Here is a 26,052-nt window from a genome sequence, read left to right as displayed (position 1 = left end):
TTATTATTATTATTATTATTATTATTTTTTTTTATTATTATTATTTTTTATTATTAATTATTATTATTATTATTATTATTATTATTATTATTATTATTATTAATATTATTATTATTAGTTATTATTATTATTATTATTGTAGATGTCTATCTGTACCGTTATACTCCTCCTCCTCCTGCTCTTCATGCTCCGGGGCTTCAGGGCTCTTCAGCTCTCGGCCTGCAGTCGGGATGTCCAGCGTCCTGGAGCGAGACTGCTGAGAACTCTGGGAATGCTGCGGGTCTTCAGATGTGCCGTGCAGGATCAGCGTCCACTCCTTCAGCTTACCTGACAGACCAGAACACGAAGAAAAAGAGCGTTCTGTTATTCACTGTGATGGGAAAGGACAGACGAGTATTAAAGGCTCTGGTATCCTTCAATCCAAGTTCATTTTCAATTCATCTTCATTTCTTTAGCACTTTTACAATGTAGATTGTGTCAAAGCAGCTTAACAAAGAAGTTCTAGTAAACTGAAACTGCTTCAGTCCAGTTTTCACAGATGAAGTTCAGTTAAGTTGAGTTGAGTTCAGTGTAATGTAGATGTCACTGCTGACATTTTCATTCTTCGTTTGAGTGCAAAAAGAAGTTCGAAAAGGCTGATGAGTGATGGTGAAAGGCTCCGTGTACTCCAAACGAAATGGAAAATTTAACTTTTTTCAATTTTTGTTTAAGAGCAAACAGGAATTGTGGAAGGCTGAGTGATTTTTATTATTTTTCTGCATGTGTTATGTTGCTTGTGTTTACTCGTTTACTCCTAAAACACAGTAAAAAAACAGCAGCAGAGCAGATATTTACTGAACATTTCTTCTGTCACAGCCCCCATTGTTGTTCAATGGTGGCTGTGACAGAAGAAAAGTTCATTAAATATCTGTTTCCTTAAAAACCAGCTCTGCTGCTGGACTCTCAAGCTTTTTTCGTGCTAATGTTGTTGTTGTTCTTCTGTCTGACCTCTGTGGAATGACAAACGAAACAGAGGCAGGAGTAAATGCAGACTAAAGAAGGCGGAGTTACAGGACACACCCACTGATTGCATAAAGCCAATAGACCAATGGCAGCTCAAAAGTGAAGTAAGCAAGCTCAAAAGTAAGACTTTAAGAAAACGTTGACTTTAAGACTTTAAGAAAACGTTGACTTTAAGACTTTAAGAAAACGTTGACTTTAAGACTTTAAGAAAACGTTGACTTTAAGACTTTAAGAAAACGTTGACTTTAAGACTTTAAGAAAACGTTGACTTTAAGACTTTAAGAAAACGTTGACTTTAAGACTTTAAGAAAATGTTGACTTTAAGACTTTAAGAAAACGTTGACTTTAAGACTTTAAGAAAACGTTGACTTTAAGACTTTAAGAAAACGTTGACTTTAAGACTTTAAGAAAACGTTGACTTTAAGACTTTAAGAAAACGTTGACTTTAAGACTTTAAGAAAACGTTGACTTTAAGACTTTAAGAAAACGTTGACTTTAAGACTTTAAGAAAACGTTGACTTTAAGACTTTAAGAAAACGTTGACTTTAAGACTTTAAGAAAACGTTGACTTTAAGACTTTAAGAAAACGTTGACTTTAAGACTTTAAGAAAACGTTGACTTTAAGACTTTAAGAGAACGTTGACTTTAAGACTTTAAGAAAATGTTGACTTTAAGACTTTAAGAAAACGTTCACTTTAAGACTTTAAGAAAACGTTCACTTTAAGACTTTAAGAAAACGTTGTAAAATGCTTCCTAAAATTATGTAAAATGTGCCAAATTATGTAAAAACTAGTTACAATATATGCACCAAGAGACTCAATTATCTGCTAAATAAAATACAATAAAATAAAGACATAAAAAGAATAACAAATAATAAAAAAAAAAAAATCATTATAAAAATTTATAAAAAATGTTACAATAAAAAAATTTAATAAAATAATCAGAAATTAATTTAAATTCTGAAATATTATTACAAGATTAAGAATACCGGGTAATTTTTTCAAAATACAATGTAAAAAGAAGATACAATTCATGCACCAAAACTAAAATAAAAATACAAATTAAATAATGACATAAAAAATGTATAATAACAAATGAAAAATAAACTTTAAAATTGAAATAAAAAATTAAGAATTTTAAAAGTAAAAAATTAAGGGCCCTATCAAGCACCCACAGTGTTTGCTGTGATTTGTTGCTATTTTCAATCCAGCACAACAATAATTTTGACGTTTTGCACCCCGTTGTTTAAATAGCAAATCCATTTGTGCCACTTTGTGAACTCATGGGTGTGCCAGTCTGAAAAGGAGGTGTGTTAAGGCGCATTGTTGGCGTGTTGCTATTTTGAGGAACAGAAAATAGACTGTACCATTGACCAACTGAAAGCTGCTCTAAAGTCCAGCTCAGAGCACGTCAGTTATGCATGTTCAAACGCTTAAACGTTGCTTAACAAACACAGGATGTACAGCAATACACAAATATCTTTACATATGAAAAAAATGAAAGGATTAAAATGTTTGAAAATTTATTATGTTCTACATAAATATAAACACCACTATCTTTGTGCTTAACAAACGAAATTAAATATGTAGGCTAATGGATGTCTTCAGTGGAGTGAGTTTCCACCGTTTCCTTATCCACGATAGTAAAGGAGTAAAGAGTAAAAGTAAGAGACTCATTTTTTTTTCCGTTTTTTATCCTCGTGCTGCAGATGGTTTTCTAGCTAGTGAAGAGTTTAGTTTTTCCACTTACAAAGTCTGCCATGTAAATAGCAAATGCGCCATGGCACGACACAGCTCACTCTTAAAGGGAATGAGAGAGGAGTCTCTGATTGGTTTAATTCACGTTATGCTCAAAACACACCCATAACTCATTAAGAGAATAAGCACAACCCTGTTAGACCATGTGCTGGGGCGCAGAGCGTATTTTTCCATCCCTAAAATACCACAAGTGGATTTGAACATGCTCTTAATACTTTTGCGCCATACGCTTTAGACTTTGCGCTTAGCTCGTTAAAAAAGAGCCCAAAACTTTAAAAATTAAGCAATTAAGAATGAAATAAGTTAAATATAAAAAAGTTTTTAAAAAGTCAAAACTAAAATAGTTAAAAATTAAACAAAACAAAAGCAAAACCAAATTAAACACTCACCCAGGACCTCCGGGTTACGCAGCTGAGATGGAGAGTCTGAGATCTCCAGCGTCCAGGTTCCCTCTGCTTTCTCACCCCAGCAGTGAACTGTCATGAACTCCCAGTTCCTGAAGCCCTCGTTTGAGTTATCAAACAACCTGACAAACACAGAGATCAATGTTTAAGTGTTTCAATTAATGAAGATAAAGAGAAGACGGTAAAGATCCTCTTACTTCTGCATCTCTGTTCATCACAATGCTAAGGAGCTGAAGACTGACCATCCTCAAATATAAATATCAATGATAAATGAACATAACAAAAGCACTTTTCAGGACTAAATAAATCCTGTTTTAAGGATCACAAAAGGAGTCACACACTACAGTTTTTGCATTTAATTGAACAGTTTTTCTATTAATTCCTTTCCAAATGTGTTCCTCGTAAAGGTTTAAAACCCCTTGAGGGATAAACAGGGGGTAAACAGTGCAAACATTCACTTTTGGGTGAACTTTAAGTGGAGTGTGAGCAGAAGGTTCGCTCTTGAAGAAAAGAAAGCGGCGCTGAACAGATCTGCTCCTCATCATGGAAAGCAGAATCAGATGCTCTGGCAGCTCCACTGGAAACGCGTCTGATTTGTGTTTGCACCTGTGAGGAGAGCTGACGTCACTGCACTGCATCATCATGATGGAGGAGCAGATGGAGAGCCTGGCTGTGTGTGAGAGATCTGGAAACTACAGCCACTCCAGGGCAAAAGTGCTCCAGCCGAGGCGAGTTACTGTAAATACAGCTCCCCTGTTTGTTTTTACAGTACGTGGTGTATATTAAAGGGACGGAGCGACTTAAAAAAAGTAGAGCAGGACATCATTTGCTTGCTCTGATGTCATGCCAACACTGTAAAAAATACTGAATTTCACAGAATTGGTTTGTATTGGGACGATATGAAGGAATTAAGTTACCTTCTTAGTTATTACAAATTGAAGTGGATTCAACACTAAACAATTAAGTTGTCACCAAAAAACCCACAAGAATTGTGTTGATTCAGCTCACTTTAAATAAGGAGTTTGAAGAAACAGCGAAGGTAATTTTTTGAGTGAAATGTGTATTTTTTTCTTTTGAGGAGCACAGATGATGATGATGATGATGATGTTGATGATGTTTGGGTAAAATTATTTCACTGTAAAAAAAGGTTACGAAACAAATGGTAAAAAACGGTAAAAATGCTGCAGTAAAAATTTGTAAAAAAAACACTGTAAAAATAACCGTAATTTTACCAGTAAAAGACAATAAAGATGCTACAGTGAAAGTCTGCACTGTAAGCATGACTATACTAATCTCAACCTTAAAAAACAATTAAAACACTACATTGAAAATATGCACCTTTTTTATTTTACTAATTTCAACAGTAAAAAACTGTAAAAATGCTACAGTAAAAAACTGCACAAAAAATACTGTAGTTTCAATGGTAAAATAAAAATGCTAAAGCAAAAATCTGCACTGTAAAAATTACAGCTTTCAACATTAAAGTAACAGTAAAAAACTACGGTAAATTTAGCACTGTGAAATATTACTGTAATTTCAATGGTAAATGTTTTTTTTTTTAAATGCTACAGCAAAAAGGCTACAGTGAAAGTGCACTTTGAAGAAGACTAATTGCTACAGTAAAAAAAAAACACTAAGAAAACCACAAAAGATTTGCACTGTAAAAAATGATTTATTACAACGATAAAAAACAGTAAAAATCTACAGTTAAAGTCTGCACTGTTAAAAATAACAAATTTTAATGATAAAAACAGTAAAAATCTACAGTTAAAGTCTGCACTGTTAAAAATAACTAATTTTAATGATAAAAACCGTAAAAATCTACAGTTAAAGTCTGCACTGTAAAAATACTGTAGTTTCAATGGTAAAATAAAAATGCTACAGCAAAAATCTGCACTGTAAAAAAAACAACTAATTTCAATGACCCTGATTTCAACAGTAAAAAAAAAAAAACAGTAAAAATCTGTAGCCTGATAAAATGTATGCTATTTTATATATATATATATATATATGTATATATATATATATATATATATATATATATATATATATATATATATATATATATATATATATATATATATATATATATATATATATATATTTATTTATACACACACATACATACAGCTGAAGTCAGAATTATTAGCCCCCCTTTGAATTTTTGTTTCCTTTTTAAATATTTCCCAAATGATGTTTAACAAAGCAAGGAACTTTTCACAGTATGTCTGATAATATTTTTTTTCTTCTGGAGAAAGTCTTATTTGTTTTATTTCAGCTAAAATAATATTTAATAATAATTATTTTGGTTTTTAATTTTTTAAAAACCATTTTAAGGTCAATAATATTAGCCCCTTTAAGCTATATTTAATTTCGATAGTCTACAGAACTAACCATCGTTATACAATAACTTGCTTAATTACCCTAACCTGCCTAGTTAACCTAATTAACCTAGTTAAGCCTTTAAATGTCACTTTAAGCTGTATAGAAGAGTCTTGAAAAATATCTAGTTAAATATTATTTACTGTCATCATGGCAAAGATAAAATAAATCAGTTAAGAGAGATGAGTTATTAATTCTCTAATTTAATAATTCTGATTTTAACTGTGTATAATATATAATTATTACATTATATTAATATTAAATTATTATATAATACATATATATATATATATAGTGTGTTACTATGATGGTGTTTCATACTTAATGAAATATGGTGGTTTATAATAAAATTCAGAAAAATTTTACAGTGTTTTTTTTTGGGAAACAACAATGGAACTGACTAACATTGTGTGAAAAAAGTTATATTTCCTAAAAGTATTTAATGTTTCACAGAAGAAAGAGAATCTTTATGGTTTGGCTGCTTCTGTTTTGTTGAAATATAATTAAAACAAGCTAAATAATCTTGTTTTGGCTTTGAAATGAGATTATTTAGCTTACCTCATTGGCAGATTATTTAGCTCGTTTTCAGTCAAAACTCCCTTAATTTTGACAGATTATTTCAGAGAACATTTTTTTTTGTCATTTTTTTTGACATTTTCTTGATTTATGAATTTATAGATATCTGGACTAGAAACAAGACAAAAACTCTACATAAGAAAAGCATGTCCTGCTGCCAACAAAGCTTTGAGACCACCAGTGCTTCATTTGAAATAAATCCACAACCGCATTACTAATGAGAGCTCTGCAGACGACCAGTTCTGAACACGAGGCTCTTGTTTACAGGCTTGGACAGTGTTACGCACATTACATCTGCATGCTTTCGTCTCCCGCCACACTACGTAAATCTGAACCGCATCCGGCAAGCTGAGTGACCATTTAATATTCAATTTACAAGTAGATATTTTTGATTATTTATTTAGTATTTTTTATTAGTAGTAGGCATTGGCGCCGCTGGTGGGAGGAATTGGGGGAAGTTTCAGGAACTATTAGGGGGCCCTACTCCACCGCCTGGTTATATTCACATATTCTTGGATCACAACTGTGTTTAAACCCCTAATAAGAGTAATTTCTGCATAATAAGTCCTCTTTAAATAAAGCGTTACTCTATTAGGTCTCGATTAACAGTTAAAACAGCTTGCCATAGACAGTGTTCATGCTGAATGAATGGGATGAAGGGAGGTCCCGACCGCAGCATCCCTCTCCAGCACGAGACATAATTTAAATCGAAAGTCTTTCCTGGCAATTTCGCAGGCGTCATCTGGACGATGCTCCATCAGCTCTACAATACGAGTGTTAGTGCTGAAAGGCCGGGGTGGGAGAGCAGGAGCGCAGGGCGACCGGTGGCCCATAATAAATACTCTCCTTACATGCGGGTAGCCCCATTAGGCTGTCATGTCTGCGCTCATAAAAGCAGACGCTCGGTGGGAGATGTTTGTGCAGGGGCGGATTTGACAGCTCTTCAATCTTTATGCTGTAAATAAGACGTGGAATGTCAAAACAATGGGCTTTCTGTGGAGAAGCGAGAGTTTAGGGACGTTCACGTCAACAATCCGGAGTGACGGACATTGTTAGAGATGGAGAAAAAAAGACAGGCAATTTATTTCTGCGAACATCTTTTTTTTTTTTGGGTGGGTGGGGAGGGGGCCTCCTTACACTGGCTGCCTGTTAAATTTCGCATTGATTTTAAAATATTGCTTCTTACCTACAAAGCTTTAAATAATCTAGCTCCTGTTTATCTAACCAACCTTCTGTCTCGCAACAATCCAACCCCGCTCTTTAAGATCTTAAAACCAGAAACCCTTCTGGTAGTACCTAGAATAGCAAAGTCGAGTAAAGGAGGTCGAGCCTTCTCATTTATGGCTCCTAAACTCTTCAATAGCCTTCCTGATGATGTCTGAGGCTCAGACACACTCTCGCAGTTCAAAACTAGATTAAAGACCTATCTTTTTAGTAAAGCATACACTCAGTGCATCACTTAGCTGTATGATACATGAATGTGCTCCACACAGGTTTCTGCATCTCGTTTATATACACTATGAACAGCAGCTACGCTAATTATTCTCTTTATTCTCTATCTCCTCCTGGGGATACTCTTCCCAAGGCCCTCAGACTATGCAGCGCCACTGATTTGATCCAAGATCAACAACGAGATGATCTCAAGGTTTCCATAATCCTGGACCAGGCCGTATCCTGAGAAGCTGCTGTGGTGGCCATGGAGGAGTGGAGAACATGAGACTAATTACTGTGACACTCCTCATGTTCACTTTATCTGATGCTGTCTGAGAACAGTCTGTCTTAAATTAAACTTCAATTTCACGCTTTTGTCAGAAATTATATACACATACACAGGGGCGGACTTAACCAATAAGCGAGGTAAGCAGCCACTTAGGGCCTTGGGGAATTAGGGGCCCCCGACCAATACCAAGAAGGCTATATTAATCATACAGCTCTTTATACATGTTTTATCATATGCTGTAAAATCTGTCTCAGCAGTATTTTGCACCAGTTGTAAGGTTTTGCACCAGAGGTAAGGTTTGGTGGTCACACTTTATTTTGATAGTCCGTTTGTTGGATTTGAGTTACATTCAGAGTTGGGTGCAATGTGTTCCACAGTAACGCATTACTGTAATCTAATTAGATTTTTGAGGAACGCAGTAATGTAACGAATTACATTTACATGTGTGTAATTTGAATACAGTTACTAAAGTCAATGTAATCGCGTTAATTACGTTACAAATATAATATTTAGAAGAAAAAAAAGCTTGTTTTAAATCACGTTTTCTGCTGCAGCATCAGTTAATAAGCATCTGCTTTTAAATTGCTGGAGAACGCGAGCTGAAATGGTTGCTGACGAGAGCTGTTGCTGCTTCTAGTGGAAATACAGACATTACTTAGATTTCATTGAGCGTAAAAACTAAAATATTGTTGTGAAATTCAGTCTATGTCCAGTCTTTAATAAACATTTTAACTCAGCAACTTACAATACTCGTCACCAAGAAGGATACTGGCACCCAAAAACACAGCGGCCCAACTCAACCTAAACAGGCTAAATTGGATTTTTGTGCAGGATCAGGAGTGAAGCTATCTTCTGTGTGTGAAGAGTGTATATGTATATATATGTATATATATATATATATATATATATATATATATATATATATGTATATATATATATATATATATATATATATATATATATATATATATATATATATATATATATATATATATATATAAATGACAGAAAAAAGATATCAGTGTGTGCAATCCAATTGGCCAACGAATGGGAGGAAAACAAGCTGATAAGGTTCAAAACTAGAAAAAAAGGTGCAAATTTGGCTAGGTGGTGGCGCTAGAGTGTTTGAGTTAGAGACTCTAAATTTGCTTTGGTGTTTACAAATGTGTTTAAATGTCTACACTCTCCTTTATATTTGAGACAAGTTTCTCAATATTTTTACATGTGGTATTATGGATAGTCAAAGATTTTATGAGCTGAAAAAAGCATGTTTTCCTCAAAGAAACATGTAAATGACATTTTTTCTCCAAAATTAACAAGATTAGTTTAAATGTTTATGACCATTTTAAGTAACATTTTAGTCATACATTACATATTAACAAACCATTAACTAAAACTTTTAGCTCTATACTGATTAGCTGTTTATTAACAATTATTAAGGTAGCAGTTCGGTTTAGGTTAAAGACCTATCATTGCCCCTTTTTACAAGATGTACAACAAGTTTCTGATGTCCCTAAAGTGTGTCTGTAAAGTTTCAGCTCAAAATACCACAAAAATAATGTTCTATAACTCTTTGAAACTGACCCTTTTCGGTTTCGATGCAAACTATGCTGGTTTGCGTTACTGTCGCTTTAAATTTGTGCTCTTTTTCAAAAGAGGGTGGAGCTATAAAAACCTGTGTGTCTGCATAGTGGCAGATTCAAAACAAGACTAACGTTATCTCTGTGAAAAACTGAGAAAATTAAAAGAAGTGGCTCAGAATTGTCAAGATCACAGCGATCTAGCGGTTACAGATCATTTGAGTCATCCATTACTTTAAAGTACATTTATAATGATTAACAAACCATTAACTATATAACTTTTAGCTATATAAGCTACTAATTAGCTGTTTATTAACAATTATTAAGAGAGCAGTTGGGTTTAGGTTAAAGAAGACCTATCATTGCCCCTTTTTACAAGATGTACAAGTTTCTGATGTCCCTTGAGTGTGTCTGTGAAGTCTCAGCTTACCATACCACACAAATAATGTTTTATAACTCTATGAAACTGACCCTTTTAGGCTTTGATCCAAATTGTGCCATTTTGGTGACTGTCGCTTTAAATTCAAATGAGATTGTGCTCTTTTTAAAAGAAGGTGGGGCTACAAATGCCTGTGTGTCAGCATAGTGGCAGATTCACAAACAAGACTAACGTTATCCCTGTGGAAAACAGGGTATATTAAAAGAAGTGGCCCAGAAGGGTCACAATCACAAGCAATCTACCGGTTAAAGATCGGTGTAGAACTACAACTACCATGATTCTGTGCGCCAATCAACACCCGCTCCAGCTGACAATATCCGGACACACTAATTACATGGACTATAAAGACATCTCTCATTTTCACTAACACTGCTGAGTCTTGTTCACTGTTTTCTGTAACACCACGATGCTTTCTTTGTCTAGTCTTTTCCGTGTTTTGATCCTTGCCTTGTTTTACCATTGATATTAATTCTTTGCTGCCTGTACTGACCATTTGCCTGTTTTTAACTACGATCCTGGATTTCCTGTATGCTTCAGTTTGCTCCTGTTTTAACCGTTGCCTGCCTGACTAATCGGTTTAATAAACAGTGCATGGAAGAAGTTAGTTTATAGAGACTCCATACTTCATTTGTGCATCTAAAACTCCACTATTATAATCCTCTTAGTTGCTGATATTATGTTCAGCAGGTGAAAACTCTAATGGTGGACGGCTGCTTCTCACTCAGGGCTGTTTAAGCTAATGAGGGAGGGGTCATCACTAATGGGTGGGGTTTTCCCTCTCTGATGACACGTACAAAGGCAGAATGTCAATCGAAGTGTTTCTGCAGACTGGTTTTATCAAGTGTGATTATAGAAAATAGAATTAATAAATGTATACCATTATGAACTGGTTATATTCACACACTAATGCCACATAACTGTGTTTAAACCCCTTATAAAAGTGATTTTTGCATAATAGGTCCCCTTTAAAATGCTTTCAATGTTTACATGTATAAGTTTTATTATTATTGTTTACTTGTACGGTATTCAGCTAGGGTGCTGTATTGAGATGCCATTGTAAAATCTGCAGCAGAGCAGTGAGTGATCTGGAGTGTGAGAGAGTTTTATTCATGAGGGTCATGAGAATGAAGCTCAGGATCTTTCAGCGCTCATAACCGCGCGAGGAAAACTGCTCAGAGAATACTAAACCACACTGAAGACGAGAGAAAAGAGCAGAGAGGATTTCAAACCGCCGCGTGATTGACAGGTTGAAGCTTCCCGCGTGACACAAACCACAGCAGCTCTGCAGAATACGCTACGGTAAAAGACGGATAATACAATGGTAGTGTGCTTGCGCTTGTATGAGGGAAAACTAAAGGAGGATGGAGGACATGCAAAACTCAAGCTTTTATTTGTTTTAAAAAATACAGATGAAGTCAAAATTATAAGCCTTGAAATCATGTAAAAATGTTTGGACGAATTAGCCATTTACAGGCCCTCCAGGATTTCGTGTTCCACTGTCGCTAAATTTAACGCAAAGTCAAGCTAATGTCGCAAACTTTTGTAGAGTTCACAATTTTTATGCATACACTACCTAACAAAAGTCGCCTATTAAAGATTTAGGAGCAACAAATAATAACTTGACTTCTAGTTGATCATTTGGTATCAGAAGTGACTTATATGAAAGGCAAAGGCCTCTAGATTACGCTTATTTTACCAAAATAAAATATGATCATGCCTTGATTTTTAATTATTTAATGAGGACAGTAAGGTCTGACTTTGCTTAGACAAACGTCTTGTCACTGAACAGAAATAATGTCCAGTATAGAATATAAAGTAATGGTGCAGTGGAGAAAGAATGAATATGGCGTCTGACTCCATCATGAGCTTGGAGGACTGCATCCATACATCTCTACAATGACTCAAATCACTGATTAATAAAGTCATCTGGAATGGCAAAGAAAGCGTTCTTGCAGGACTCCCAGAGTTCATCAAGACTCTTTGGATTCATCTTCAATGCCTCCTCCATCTTACCCCAGACATGCTCAATAATGTTCACCTCTGGTGACTGGGCTGGCCAATCCTGGAGCACCTTGACCTTCTTTGCTTTCAGGAACTTTGATGTGGAGGCTGAAGAATGAGAAGGAGCGCTATCCTGCTGAAGAATTTGCCCTCTCCTGTGGTTTGTAATGTAATGGGCAGCACAAATGTCTTGATACCTCAGGCTGTTGATGTTGCCATCATCTCTGCAGATCTTTCGCACGCCCCCATACTGAATCTAACCCCAAACCATGATTTTTCCTTCACCAAACTTGACTGATTTCTGTGAATCTTGGGTTCATGTTGGTTCCAGTAGGTCTTCTGCAGTATTTGTGATGATTCACTTGAAATTTTCACAAAATCAGTCATTTTAATTGCAAAAATCTGATTTTTGTTAATGAAATCTTGGAGGCACTACCTTTAAGAAAAATGACGCAAAGTTGGAAAAATGCGAAAACTCACCACAAAATTACACACAATTCTCATTATTTTTCCATCAATTTTTGAAAACTCGTCACAAAATGAGTAATTTTTGTCGCAAATGATTATTATTACATTTTTTTTGTAAAATCTTGGAAAAACTGTTTTTAAAGGTCCCTATTTTTAAGATGTAAAATAAGTCTCTGATGTCTCTAGAGTGTGTATGAAACTTCATCTCAAAATGCCACACAAATAATGTTTTATAACTCTCTGAAACTGACCCTTTCAGGCTTCTGTCCTAATTGTGTGTGTACTCAAAAACTGTGAATTACAAAAATCAGATTATTTTTCCATCAAAATTTGAAAACTCGCCACAAAATCAGCCATTTAAGTGGCAAATTATTATTATTATTATAATTTTGTAAAATCTTGGAAAAACTGTCTTTAAAGGTCCCTATTTTTAAGATGTGAAATAAGATGTCCGTATAGTGTGTGTGTGATGTTTCAACTCAAAATGCCACACAAATAAAGTGTTATAACTCTTTGAAACTGACCCTTCTAGGCTTTGATCCTAATTGTGGCGTTTTGGTGACTGACGCTTTGAATTCAATTGAGATCGCGCTGTTTTTAAAAGAGGGCAGAGCTACTGCTTTCACATCTGTGGTTTGGTTCATTTTGTCCAGACAGAGGGCAACAAATGACATATTGTAGCATTTTCTGCCGTCTTTGGGTCCTTTTCACATCACACTGATTGCTTTGGTCCGAACCAGTTGAAAAGAACCAAAATGCAGTCATGTGACAATTTCCACATCACTCATTGGCCAGATGATATTTAACGCATTTCCTAAACTGCTTTTTGATTGGTCAGAATTAACGTGCGGGAAAATACCAATGGGACTCCCACAAGTAAACAAACCGGCTAACAAAATGCCACTTTTTCCCTATGGATGGACGACTACGCTGTCTGATTTTATCCCTGGTCATATTTACTACGTAGTTTGTAGACATCACTTTAGACAAACTATACATTTCGAGAATGAAGCGCAGCTGTGGCTGGAAAACAATGTTTTAATGCATTGCAAATGTCGAAGGCGCATCGCAAATCACTTCAGGAGGACATAAAATGTCATAAAATAATTTTTTTTTTTGTCAAATCTTGGAGGGATTACCTTCAAGAGAAATAATACAGAATTTATCAAATTTAAAATCGCCAAAATCAATCATTTTAGTCACAAAAATCTGATTTTTGTTTATGACAACACAAAACTAGTCATTTCATCATCTGTTTTGCATTTTTTACCTTTGAGCCAGCAGTTGTGAGCGCGTTCCTGACGGTGAGATCAGGTTGATCTCCAGGTCTCCTCTACGCGGGTGAACAATCAGGACTCGAACCACCACATGCTCCAGAAACACCACCGTCTGCTCCGACTGATCCCTGCAGCCGTTGCTGGAAATGCTGGCATTCAGCTTCTGTTCCGCTCGAATGTACCTGAAATACATGTGAGAGACAGTCAGTCAGTGAAGAGCTACTGAGAGACTGAATTATTCGGCCTCCGGTGATTTTCTTTATCAAATATTTCCCAAATGATGTTTAACAGAGCAAGGAATTTCTCACAGTATTTCCAATAATATTTTTTCTTCTGGAGAAAGTCTGTTTTGTTTTATTTCGGCTAAAATAAAAACTATTTTTATTTTTTAAAGCCATTTTAAAGTCAATATTATTAGCCCCCTAAGCAATGTATATATATTTTGTCTATAGAACAAACAATCATTATACTATGACTTTCCTAATTACCCTAACTTGCCTAAATAACCTAGTTAAGCTTTTAAATTGGCCTTTAAGCCGAATACTAATATCTAGAACAATATCTAGTCAAATATTATTTACTGTCATCATGGCAAAGATAAAATACATCAGTTATTAGAGATGAGTTATTAAAACTATTATGATTAGAAATGTATTGAAAAAATCTTCTCTCCATTAAACAAAAATTGGGGGAAAAAATAAACAGGGGGCTAATAATTCAGGAGGGCTTCAAATGTATATAGAGGTCAATAATCAAGGAGAAAATCAAGATAAAGCTTCACATATTTAGGGTTAGATCCTGTACTTACTGCAAAATTAAAATGACGAACAAACTAAAAAAGGACTCAATAATTTGGATGGATGGTAAATAAATAAAATAGAAAACATACTCCAATTGTAAGTAAATAAGTTAATAAATAAACAAACAAACTAATAAATAAGTAAATGAATGAATTAATGAATGAATAAAAATAAGTAACCAAGTAAAATAAAATAGAAAATATACTTCAATTGCAAGTAAATAAATAAATAAACATAAAATTAAATAAATAAATAAACACAAAATTAAATAAATAAATAAATGAATGAATAAAAATAAGCAAATACATAAAATAGGATAGAAAATATACTTCAATTGCAAGTAAATAAATAAATAAATACAAAATTAAATAAATAAATAAACGAATGAATGAATAAAAATAAGTAACCAAGTAAAATAAGATAGAAAATATACTTCAATTGCAAGTAAATAAATAAATAAATACAAAATTAAATAAATAAAAAAATGAATGAATAAAAATAAGCAAATACATAAAATAGGATAGAAAATATACTTCAATTGTGAGTAAATACATGAGTAAAAAATAAATAAAATAAGTAAAGAAATAAAAAAAGGATAGAAAATATACTTAAATTTTATGTAAACACACGGGTAAATAAATAAAAGTAAATAAATAGAACAGGATAAAAAAATATACTTCAATCTTAAGTAAAAAGTAAATAAAAGTAAATAAATAGAATAGGATAGAAAATATTCTTCAATCTTAAGTAAAACAAGTAAATAAATAAAAGTTAATAAATAAAACAGGGATGAAAATATACTTCAATTTTAAGTAAGTAAATAAATAAATACATTTTAAAAATCCATTTGCAATGGAAATGAGTCCAAAAAAGTCCCTAAATAAATAATATAGGACTGGAAAATATAGTATTTTGATGGGAAAACTAACAAACACACATCACACTGAGAAAAATGAATTAATATGAACTAAAATAAATAAATTAATAAATAGAACAATAAATATTCATTATTCATATTTATTATATCAATTATATCTCATTATACATTAATATAATACATTTCAACTAGAAAAGTAAAGTTCGTGGACACTTTATGGTGGCTTGAGAAAGCCTCGTCTGAAAGTTTGAAACAGTTTAAAAGTTTAAACAATTGAAGTAGTTTAAGAAGTATGAAACTGTTATAACTGCATACAGGTTAGCATGTTTCTAGTATGGATTGGCATGTTTCTTGCTAGTATGTTGATAGGGGATTCTGAATGGTTGCTAGGGTGTTCTATGTCTATGTTCTATGATTAGTATATTGCTAGTATGAATTGGTATGTCATTACTATGTTTCTAGAATGAATTAGTATATTGTTAGCATGAATTGGTGTGTTGTTATGTTGGTATGTAGTTTTTTAAGATGGAAGTCTATGGGACAGTTGCTAGGGTGCCATAAGTGGTTGCTAGGGTGTGGCTAGTACGTTGAAAGGTCATCAGTGATTGGCAGATTGGTAGTCTGAGTTAAATGAGCCCAAACTTAAGTCTGTATGACAGTCTGGAGCAAAGTTATGAGGTTATAAAGTTTGGTCCAATGTTAAGTCTATGGGACTTTTCAGAAATTTCCAGGACAGTTTTCGGAAACCGAAAGTCGGATCAGTTGGAAAAGATATAGCAACTTAGTTCAATATAGTTTGGAGGTTTGGAGGTAGTTTGGACTTTCTCAAGCCACCATAATAATACAGTATTAATATTATAGAGTGTGAAATAAAGAAATTGAATGATAAATTACACAATAAAGGTCTGCACCAAGTCTTTTAAACACAAATAAAAGCTTTGTGTGAGAGACTCAGACTTTTTTATATAGTTTTTGTGCTATTAACAACTTGGCGACATTAAATCAGCATCCACATTCAATACATGACAAAACAGACCATAATAAACGATAACAGTGCGTGAGTAAATGAAAAGAGCACATGAACTCTTCATTTGAGTGTAGAAAATGCATTGTGGGACGCTAAACTGTTTTCATAAAAGGAAACTCTCTGTTTTCCCGGTTGTCCTCAAGTGTTTGCGGAGTGAAGAGACTCACATTATGCAAACGACAGAGACAAAAAGCCTCTTAACATGATAAATGGCTGAACTTAAGAGTGTTCAGAGGACAAGTGGCCTTCTGGGAAAGTCCTGCCTCCGTTTATTCACTGGAAAACCTCATTTATTTACATCTCGTACATTCGTCCTTCCAACTAAGAGTGTCAGAAAGATCATATTTATGAGATGAAGGCACACAAACTCCAGCACACTGTCACAATTGGCAAGTTTAATCTCTTTCAGGTCACAAAATATATTAAATAAAAAAAAAAAACTATTTTTCAATAAATTAATTTGATACATAATAGACAAGACTATTTGAATGGGAAAATACGTATATAATAAATGAAATAAATAATACAATTATAAATAATTATTATATTTTATTACATTACACTAAAAAATTAAAATAGAATTGTCAACTTTAATGAAATTAATATATATATATATATATATATATATATATATATATATATATATATATATATATATATATATATTTATATATATGCCATTATTATAAAATATATTCTTAATTTATTGAATTATTTTAATGTCATAAAAGTTGACAATTCTATGTTTAATTATTATGTACATATATATGAACAATATCACACTCGTAGCAGTATGATATGGCTGTATATCAGTACTGGTGGGAGGCGAGTCTCTTAGTGCCCCACCAGTGACGATATACAGCCATATTGCACTGCTACGAGTGTGATATTGCATTTATACAACAGTTCGATGTCATAATCATGTATATAAAAGAAAATCAAACACTGAGAGTCTCAAAACCCTTTTGTGTGAGGAACTACTTTCTTCCGCCATTCATTCACATCTGCAGCTGACGTCAGAACAGCAGAAATCGTTACTCATTCACCAACGTCACTTTAGAGTTTTGAATGATTCTCTAGCGTAATGTCTAAATTGATGACAAAACAGGATTTTGCTCACATTTTAAGACTATTAGGCATGAACTGCCATCTCTACAATGCCAAGTCTTCAGAGATCTTCCAGTATTTCTCTGTTGCAATCAGGAGATAACAATAATGAACCCTAAAAAAGCCAAAGCAAACCGATTACTATGGTATAAATACAGCACTACAGCATACAAAAGAGAGAGATTGACTTAAAATGTCACTTGGCTGTCCTGTAATGATTTGTTTAGCTGTAGTTTTGAAATTTAGCTTGAGTTTTTCTCCCATAAGGACTTATTACGCAGTCTCTGTCGCCATCTTGTGGCGGAACGTCAATCGTCAAATTATTTGTTCTGCTCAGTATAACAGACTGATGGCCACTGATGCATCTCTGAAATTATAAATATTTAAAATAGGCACTATCCTTATAAATAAACGGCATAGTTGCAATCTAAACAACTTCATTCTCGACTAAAAAAAGCCTCAAAAGTACATGATGTTGTCCAACAGCTGCAATATTTGTCAAACTGTAGCGAGTTTATGTGGGCGGAGTAAGAGTGTAGAGGCTGTACGAGTGCTGTTACTGCAGAATATCGCACAGCTATCAGCCAATCAGATTTGAGAATTGTTCTTTGTGTATATGTATATGTGTGTATATATATGTATGTGTGTGTGTGTATATATATAGACACACACACACAATTAGGTTTAAAAATTGTCTATTTATTCTTATATTATATTGCATAACCGAATAACTAAACAAGAATTATCCACTCTAAACAAAAACATACCTTTTTATTCTTAAATATGTTTCAATGCATATCTAAATTCCAAACATCAAAACCAACAAAAGTATAAAAGCTTGTTGTTTTTAAAGGAAACAATAAAAGCAAGTACAGATTACAATTATTACAATTACTGTTAATTGCTCAAATTACAATTATTAAATTAAATGCAACTTAATGAAATGTTTTAATCTCTGTTAAAAACAGCAAAAACAAACTTTAAAAAGTATATATATATATTAGGGTTGAAGTCAGAATTATTAGCCCCCCTGTTTATTTTTCCCCCAATTTCTGTTTAATGGAGAGCAGATTTTTTCAACACATTTCTAAACATAATAGTTTTAATAACTCATCTCTAATAACTGATTTATTTTATCTTTGCCATGATGACAGTAAATAATATTTGACTAGATATTTTCAAGACACTTCTATACAGCTTAAAGTGACATTTAAAGGCTTAACTAGGTTATTTAGGTTAACTAGGCAGGTTAGGGTAATTAGGCAAGTTATTGTATAATGATGGTTTGTTCTGTAGATTATCGAAATGAAATATATCTTAAAGGGGCTAATAATTTTGACCTTAAAATGGATTTAAAAAAAATCAAAAACTGCTTTTATTCTAGTTGAAATAAAACAAATAAGACTTTCTCCAGAAGAAAAAATATTATCAGACATACTGTGAAAATTTACTTGCTCTGTTAAAAATCATTTGGGAAATATTTGAAAAAGAAGAAAAAAAATCAAAGGGGGCTAATAATTCTGACTTTAACTGTATGTATATATATATATATATATATATATATATATATATATATATATATATATATATATATATATATATATATATATTTTTTTTTTTTTTTTTTTCAAGATATAATAAATGGGCAAATATATATCTAAAACAGCAAAAAAAAAAAAAAAAAAAAAAAAAAAAAAAAAAAAAAAAAAAAAAAAAAAATATATATATATATATATATATATATATATATATATATATATATATATATATATATATATATATATATATATATATATATATATATATATATATATATATATATATATAAAATATTATATTATTTAATACTTTTTAATGGATTTACAAATATAACTTTAAAAATAGCCAAGATCTGTGAAAGGTTAATAAACTACACTAAACAACAAACAAAAAAAAAAACACAATCAAATTAAATAAAAATAAATAAATAAAATAGAATACAATAAAAAATATTTTTAAAAAATTGAAAAAAAAAAATGAGCAAAAAATGAACAAATCCTTAAATGTAATCAAAATATTAAATACTATATTATTTTACATATTATATATATTTTAACTGATATACAAAAAGGACTTTAAAAAACACCAGAGATAAATGAAAGGTAAAATAAATAAATAAAACAAGTAAATAAATTAAATTAAATAAATGAATTAAAAAATACAATCCAATAAAATTAAATACAACTAATACAAAAAAAAAAAAAAAAAAAAAAAACAAACGCAGTGCAAAATTATTGAAAATTGGAGAATTAAAGATTAACCAAAATTTACCAAAAAAAATTACCAAATTGCATCTCTGTTAAGCCAAATATTGCAATCTTGGTGAAATCTGAGCCTGTTCTAATCTCTATATATCACACTCTTCATAACAAATCACACTGAAACCAAAGCAGCAACAGGTTTCTATGTTTACACTATGTCTCCCATCATCCTTTGCACAGCCAGCCCACCAGTAACTCGCAGATCATCAAGCAAAGAAAGTAATAAAAGAAATCTAAAATGGCCTGACCTGTTAATTTTATTCAACCCCGAATCATGTAAATCACACTGTAAGCATCTTGGTGTTCATATTACACACAAGAGTCTCTTTAAAAGTGCTCAAACAAAACACAAATACACACACACACTCAAATATTTACATATTCGTGGCTCATTAAGATGCAGGATCATAAATTCGGTCTGCCCAGTAGCTCAATTTCGTATTAAAGAGAATTTCCTTTGGAGCAAAAGTGGATTTTTAATAATAACGCCTATGGTTTTAGGGTCGTGCTGATAAACAACACACATAGATGGCAACTGAATTAGTCACTGGAGGTCTGAGGCATTATTTATCACACACTGAGAAGTAGAAACTGTAGAAATACACCAGGAGGACTCTGACTGACTGATGTTCAGAGGAAAAGATGCTGGAAATATGACTGTCTGTCTTTAATCTCACACCACACAGCATGTGTAAAACTTTCAGATCTATCCTGCAGGGAAACACCATCCATATGGAGAGCAGGAAGTGGTCTGGGTTTAAAACTATAAAGCAAAATAAAATTAAATAAAATTTTAGGTAAAATGAAGCAAAAATGTAAATGACGGTGCACTGGTGCAGTGGGTAGCGCTGTGGCCTCACAGCAAGAAGATCACTGGTTCAAGTCTTGGCTGGGTAAGTTGACATTTCTGTGTGGAGTTTGCCTGTTCTCCCAGTGTTCGCGTGGGTTTTCTTCGGGTGCTCCGGTTTCCTCCACAAGTCCATTGGGTAAATTGGGTAAGCTAAATTGTTCGCAGTGTTTGTGTGTAAATAAGAGTGTATGGGTGTTTCCCAGTGATGGGTTCCAGCTGGAAGGGCATTCGCTGTGTAAAACATGTGCTGGATAAGTTGGCGGTTCATTAAGCCAAAAAGAAAATTAATGAATGAATTTTTAAAAATTTTATAAATTAATTAAATAAATTTAAATTAATTTAAGATTTAAAGATTTAAAAATAAAGATTAAATAAATTACAACTAATTAAAATAAAATAATTTAAAAAAAAATTAAATAATACAATTAAAATTAAATTCATTTAAATAAAATGATAAATATAAATAAATTAATTAAATTAAAACAAATAAACATTAAACAGAATAAAATAAATAAAAATAAAATAATTAAAAATAAATGTATTAAATAGATTAAAACAATAATACAAACACAATTAAAATAAAATTAATTTTAAAACTACAAAGCAAAATAAATAATAATAATTAATAAAAAAATAAAATGAGAATTAAAATAAACGAATAAAAATGACAATAAATAAAAAATTAATAAACAAATTAAATAAATTAAAATTAAATAAATACAGATTAAATCAACTACAATAAAACAATTAATAATGAAAAAAAGAAATGTTTTAAAATAAAATTAAATGAATTAAAATAAAATGAATACAAATAAATATAAATATAATTACAAAATAAAATAAAAATTAAATGAGTTTAAATGAAACAAATTATTTTATTTAAATTTAAATAAATAAATATTAAATATATTAAAATAAATAAAAATAAAATAATTAAAAATAAAATTTAAAAATAAAATGAATCAAAAACATCTACACAGCAAAATAAAATAGAGAGCAAATAAAAAATGAATTAAATTAAAATAAAATGAATAAAAAAATAATTAAAGTAAAAAAATAACAAACTAAAATTAAAAAAATTAAAATAAAGTTATCCAAATAGGCTGTAAACAAAAGCTGTAATCACCATTTTTATGCTGTAAAATTGGCCATTTTAACATTGGAGTCAAAGAAAACATGCTCTGTATTGGAGCCAGCCCCCAGTGGCCAGTTGATGAAGTGCAGTTTCAGTTACTTCTGTATTAGTTAGCCACTTGCTTCCCACACAAAACAAACTTTATGGGAGAATGTGCACAGCTGTAAGCAAACTCCAAGTAAACATATTTAACTTAAAACTGAATTAAAGAACTTTAAATCTTCATATGAGCCATAATCATTAATAAATATATAAAAATGTATTCTGGTGTACGTTCACGTTTAGGAAGATTTCTATGCTAATTTTATATTAAATTAAAAATATATATATAAAAATATAAAAAATATAAAAAATATAATATAAAAAAAAAACTTCAGCAGAAATGCTTTTAAAATGGACACTGATTCCTGTATATAAAGCAATGACCAATGAGTTACGCAATGTATCCAATCATAAAACACAACAGCAGTGTTTATGGCACACAGCATTACATTTCCCCCTTCACGGGTCCAGGGGAATGAGCCGAGGCTGTAAATCAATAGATGGCAGCTCTGGCTAATGAGATTGGAGAACCGGCTAACTCTCTGTAGCGGCACACGCAGTAAATAACACACAATCTATGATCAATATCAGTGTGTACTGCAGCCGAGAACACAGAAAACACACCCACACACACACACTGACCAGTGGTGTTTTACAGAAGGGAAAGACTGAGATCATAGTGCAATAGGAGATTCAATTTGCATGCAAAACAATAATATCAATTCACAAATTATGAGTCCCTGCGATTCGATGCATGTTTCATGTGAAAAATCCACTACAGGGTGCTGTCTACATTTCTTAAAAATCTGAAATGTTACTTAGGGTGCATTTGTTGTATGCTTCAGATGACAAATCCACTAGAGGGCGCCGTTTACATTTTTGCGAATCTGAAAAATGTTACTTAGGGTAAATTTTTTTGCACATTTCAGATGACAAATCCATTAGAGGGCGCTGTTTACATTTTTTTTTTTTAAATCTGACGTTACTAAGGGTACGTTTTGTTGTGCGTTTCAGGTGACAAATCCACTAGAGGGCACTAATTACATTTTTTCAAATCTGAAATATGTTACCTAGGGGTAAGCTTTGTTGTATGTTTCAGATGACAAATCCACTAAAGGGCGACTTTTAAATCTTATCGAATCTGAAATATGTAACTTGGGGTATGTTTTGTTGTACGTTTCAGATGACAAATCCACCAGAGGGCACCGATTACATTTTTCTGAATTTGAAATATGTTACTTAGGGTCTGTTTTGTTGTACGTTTTAGATGACGAATCCCCTAGAGGGCGCTGTTTACATTTTTGCAAATCTGAAATATGTTACTTAGGGTGCGTTTTGTTGTACGTTTCAGATGACAACTAAAAGGGTGTGGTCTACATGTTTTTGAATCTGAAATATTTTACTTAGGATATGTTTTGTTGTACATTTTAAATGACAAATCCACTAGAGGGTGCTGTCTACATTTTTTGCAAATTTGAAATGTGTTACTTAGGCTACGCTTTGGTGTACATTTCAGATGACAAATCCACTAAAGGACGCTGTTTACATTTTTTTGAATCTGAAATATGTTACTTAGGGTAAATCCACTAGAGGACACTGTTTACAGTTTTTCAAAAATGAAATATGTTACTTGGGGTTCATTTGTTGTCCATTTTAGTTGACAAATCCACTAGAGCAGGGATGAGCAAACTCGATCCTGGAGGGCCGGTGTCCTGCATAGTTTTGCACCAACCCTAATCAAACACATCTGCTTGTAGCTTTCTAGTGATCTTGAAGACACTAATTAGGGTGTTCAGGTGTGTTTGATTAGTGTTGGAGCAAAACTCTGCAGGGACACCGGCCCTCGAGGATCGAGTTTGCCCATGCCTGCACTAGAGGGTGCGGTCTACATTTTTTCGAATCAGAAATATGTTACCTAGGGGTACGATTCAGATGACAAATCCACCAGAGGGCGCTTCTACAGTTTTTTGAATCTGAAATATATTACTTAGGGTATGTTTTGTTGTACATTTTAAATGACAAATCCACTAGAGAGCGCTGTCTACATTTTTGCGAATCTGAAATATGTTACTTATGGTGCACTTTGTTGTACGTTTTAGATGACAAATCCACTAGAGAGCGCTGTTACATTCTTGCAAATCTGAAATATTCTACTTGGGGTACATTTTGTTGTACATTTTAAATGACAAGTCCACTAGAGGGTGCTGTTTATATTTTTGCAAATCTGAAATACGTTACTTTGGGTGCATTTTGGTGTAAATTTTAGTAGACAAATCTACTAGAGGGTGCTGTCTACATTTTTTCGAATCAGAAATATGTTACCTAGGGGTACGATTCAGATGCCAAATCCACTAGAGGGCGCTTCTACAGTTTTTTGAATCTGAAATATATTACTTATGGTATGTTTTGTTGTACATTTTAGTTGACAAATCCACTAGAGGGTGCTGTCTACATTTTTGCGAATCTGAAATATGTTACTTATGGTGCACTTTGTTGTACGTTTTAGATGACAAATCCACTAGAGAGCGCTGTGTTACATTCTTGCAAATCTGAAATATGCTACTTGGGGTACATTTTGTTGTACATTTTAAATGACAAGTCCACTAGAGGGCGCGGTTTATATTTTTGCAAATCTGAAATACGTTACTTTGGGTGCATTTTGTTGTACGTTTTAGATGACAAATCCACTAGAGGGTGTGGCCTACATGTTTCTGAATCTGCAATATGTTACTTAGGGTATGTTTTGTAGTACATTTTAAATGACAAATCCACTTGAGGGTGCTGTCTACATTTTTGCAAATCTGAAATGTTACTTACGCTACGTTTTGGTGTACATTTCAGATGACAAATCCACTAAAGGACGCCATTTACATTTTTGCAAATCTGAAATATGTTACTAAGGGTGCGTTTTGTTGTCCATTTCAGATGAAAAATCCACTAGAGGGCACTGTCTACATTTTTTTAAGTCTAAAATATGTTACTTATAGGTACATTTTGTTGTACATTTTAAATGACAAGTCCACTAAAAGGTACTGTCTACATTTTTTCGAATCGGAAATATGTCACTTAGGGTATTTTTGCGAACCTGAAAGTTTTCAACATCTTAAGCACATCTAATATTAAAAGTATTTAATAAACTGCAATAAAACACAATTAAATTTTTAAAGAATGCCGTAATTTCATAATAATTTTATTTATTTTAAATGAATAAATAGTAAAGCTGCAATTAAATATAAATATTACACAGAAACTTAAAATCATGAATATACAGTAGTTATTACAAGTCTAAAGATTTGAAATGTGTCTTTGGTAACCAATAAAAAAAAAACTACAAAAATGTAAATACAGATTAGGTCTACACCGAAATTTTTTTTAAATGCCAAACCAAAATGAAACTTAAAAATATAAAAATATACTGTAGAAATAAATTCTGTAATAATTTATTTAAACAGTGAATTACTTTGCAGTTCATATATATATTTTTTGGCCCTCCTGCTGCCCTGGTGTAAAAGTTCCACCAAAATTTTGCAGCATCTAGTACTGCACGTATACTATATGCATATGTAGTATACTCATTTCCTCTGTACATGGTCACTTAATGATTTTTGACTTTTCAGTGTGAATTACATCTCCTTTTCGGACCAATTTCTATGTAATAATAAACCAGCTAAATAATTAAGCACATCCAAACATAAGCAGTTTTTAATTGAAAATGATACAACACGTTAATGATTATATACAAAACCAATAGTAGTTATTAAGAATGACGTCATTTGGAATTGGTAAACAAATACAATCACAATATCGATTTGCATAATAATAACTATGCACAACATTAAAATAAAAGACCAAAGTGAATGGTGATTACAGTGAGGTTTTCAGTCTATTCCTCACAAAAAGCTCTCAAATCATGAGCATAAGGCTGAAAGTTCAATGCACATGTGCCCCGAACATCTTTTATGGAGATTAATGGTGCTTTTTATTCTTTTTGCTCTGGTGCTCGAGAGAAAAAAGAAAGTGGTTGAGGTTTGGACAGACATGAGGGAGATTCAGAGATGCTAGTTTAGATTTGCTCTTTAAAGTTAACAGAAGTGGGTGGGCTGTAGTATTTGACCGGTTAAACTGTACAGTATGAAGTACACATGGAGGAGAGGTACAAACATCTGCAGCACATGTGAGTAAATAGCAGATGAGAGACGTTTTGTTCAAAGGAATGTCTGCTGGATGTTTATTGGCTACCATGTGGAGGATTGACTTTTAATATATTTTGTAATATCGAGTTTTTAGAAATTGGTCGGTTCTAGATGA

The 26,052-nt window shown here is 32.4% G+C and overlaps 1 protein-coding gene across 1 annotated transcript in view; it reads right to left on the bottom strand.

Annotated features, from left to right (window-relative positions):
• The window catches only part of pcsk6 (proprotein convertase subtilisin/kexin type 6), a 171,957-nt gene that overhangs the window by 50,900 nt on the left and 95,005 nt on the right, over positions 1-26,052 (bottom strand). Inside the window, exons 11-13 of the mRNA XM_056462598.1 lie at positions 13,600-13,788; positions 3,149-3,285; positions 157-327 (exon numbers count right to left, since the gene is read on the bottom strand). Of these exons, the coding sequence (XP_056318573.1) occupies positions 157-327; positions 3,149-3,285; positions 13,600-13,788 (497 nt within the window). The remainder of the gene's footprint in view (positions 1-156; positions 328-3,148; positions 3,286-13,599; positions 13,789-26,052) is intronic.

Source organism: Danio aesculapii, chromosome 7 (assembly GCF_903798145.1).
Source record: "Danio aesculapii chromosome 7, fDanAes4.1, whole genome shotgun sequence".
Taxonomy (NCBI): domain Eukaryota; kingdom Metazoa; phylum Chordata; class Actinopteri; order Cypriniformes; family Danionidae; genus Danio; species Danio aesculapii.
The sequence above is the reverse complement of the archived record's forward strand: the minus strand, read 5'-3'. Positions and strand labels throughout refer to the sequence as shown.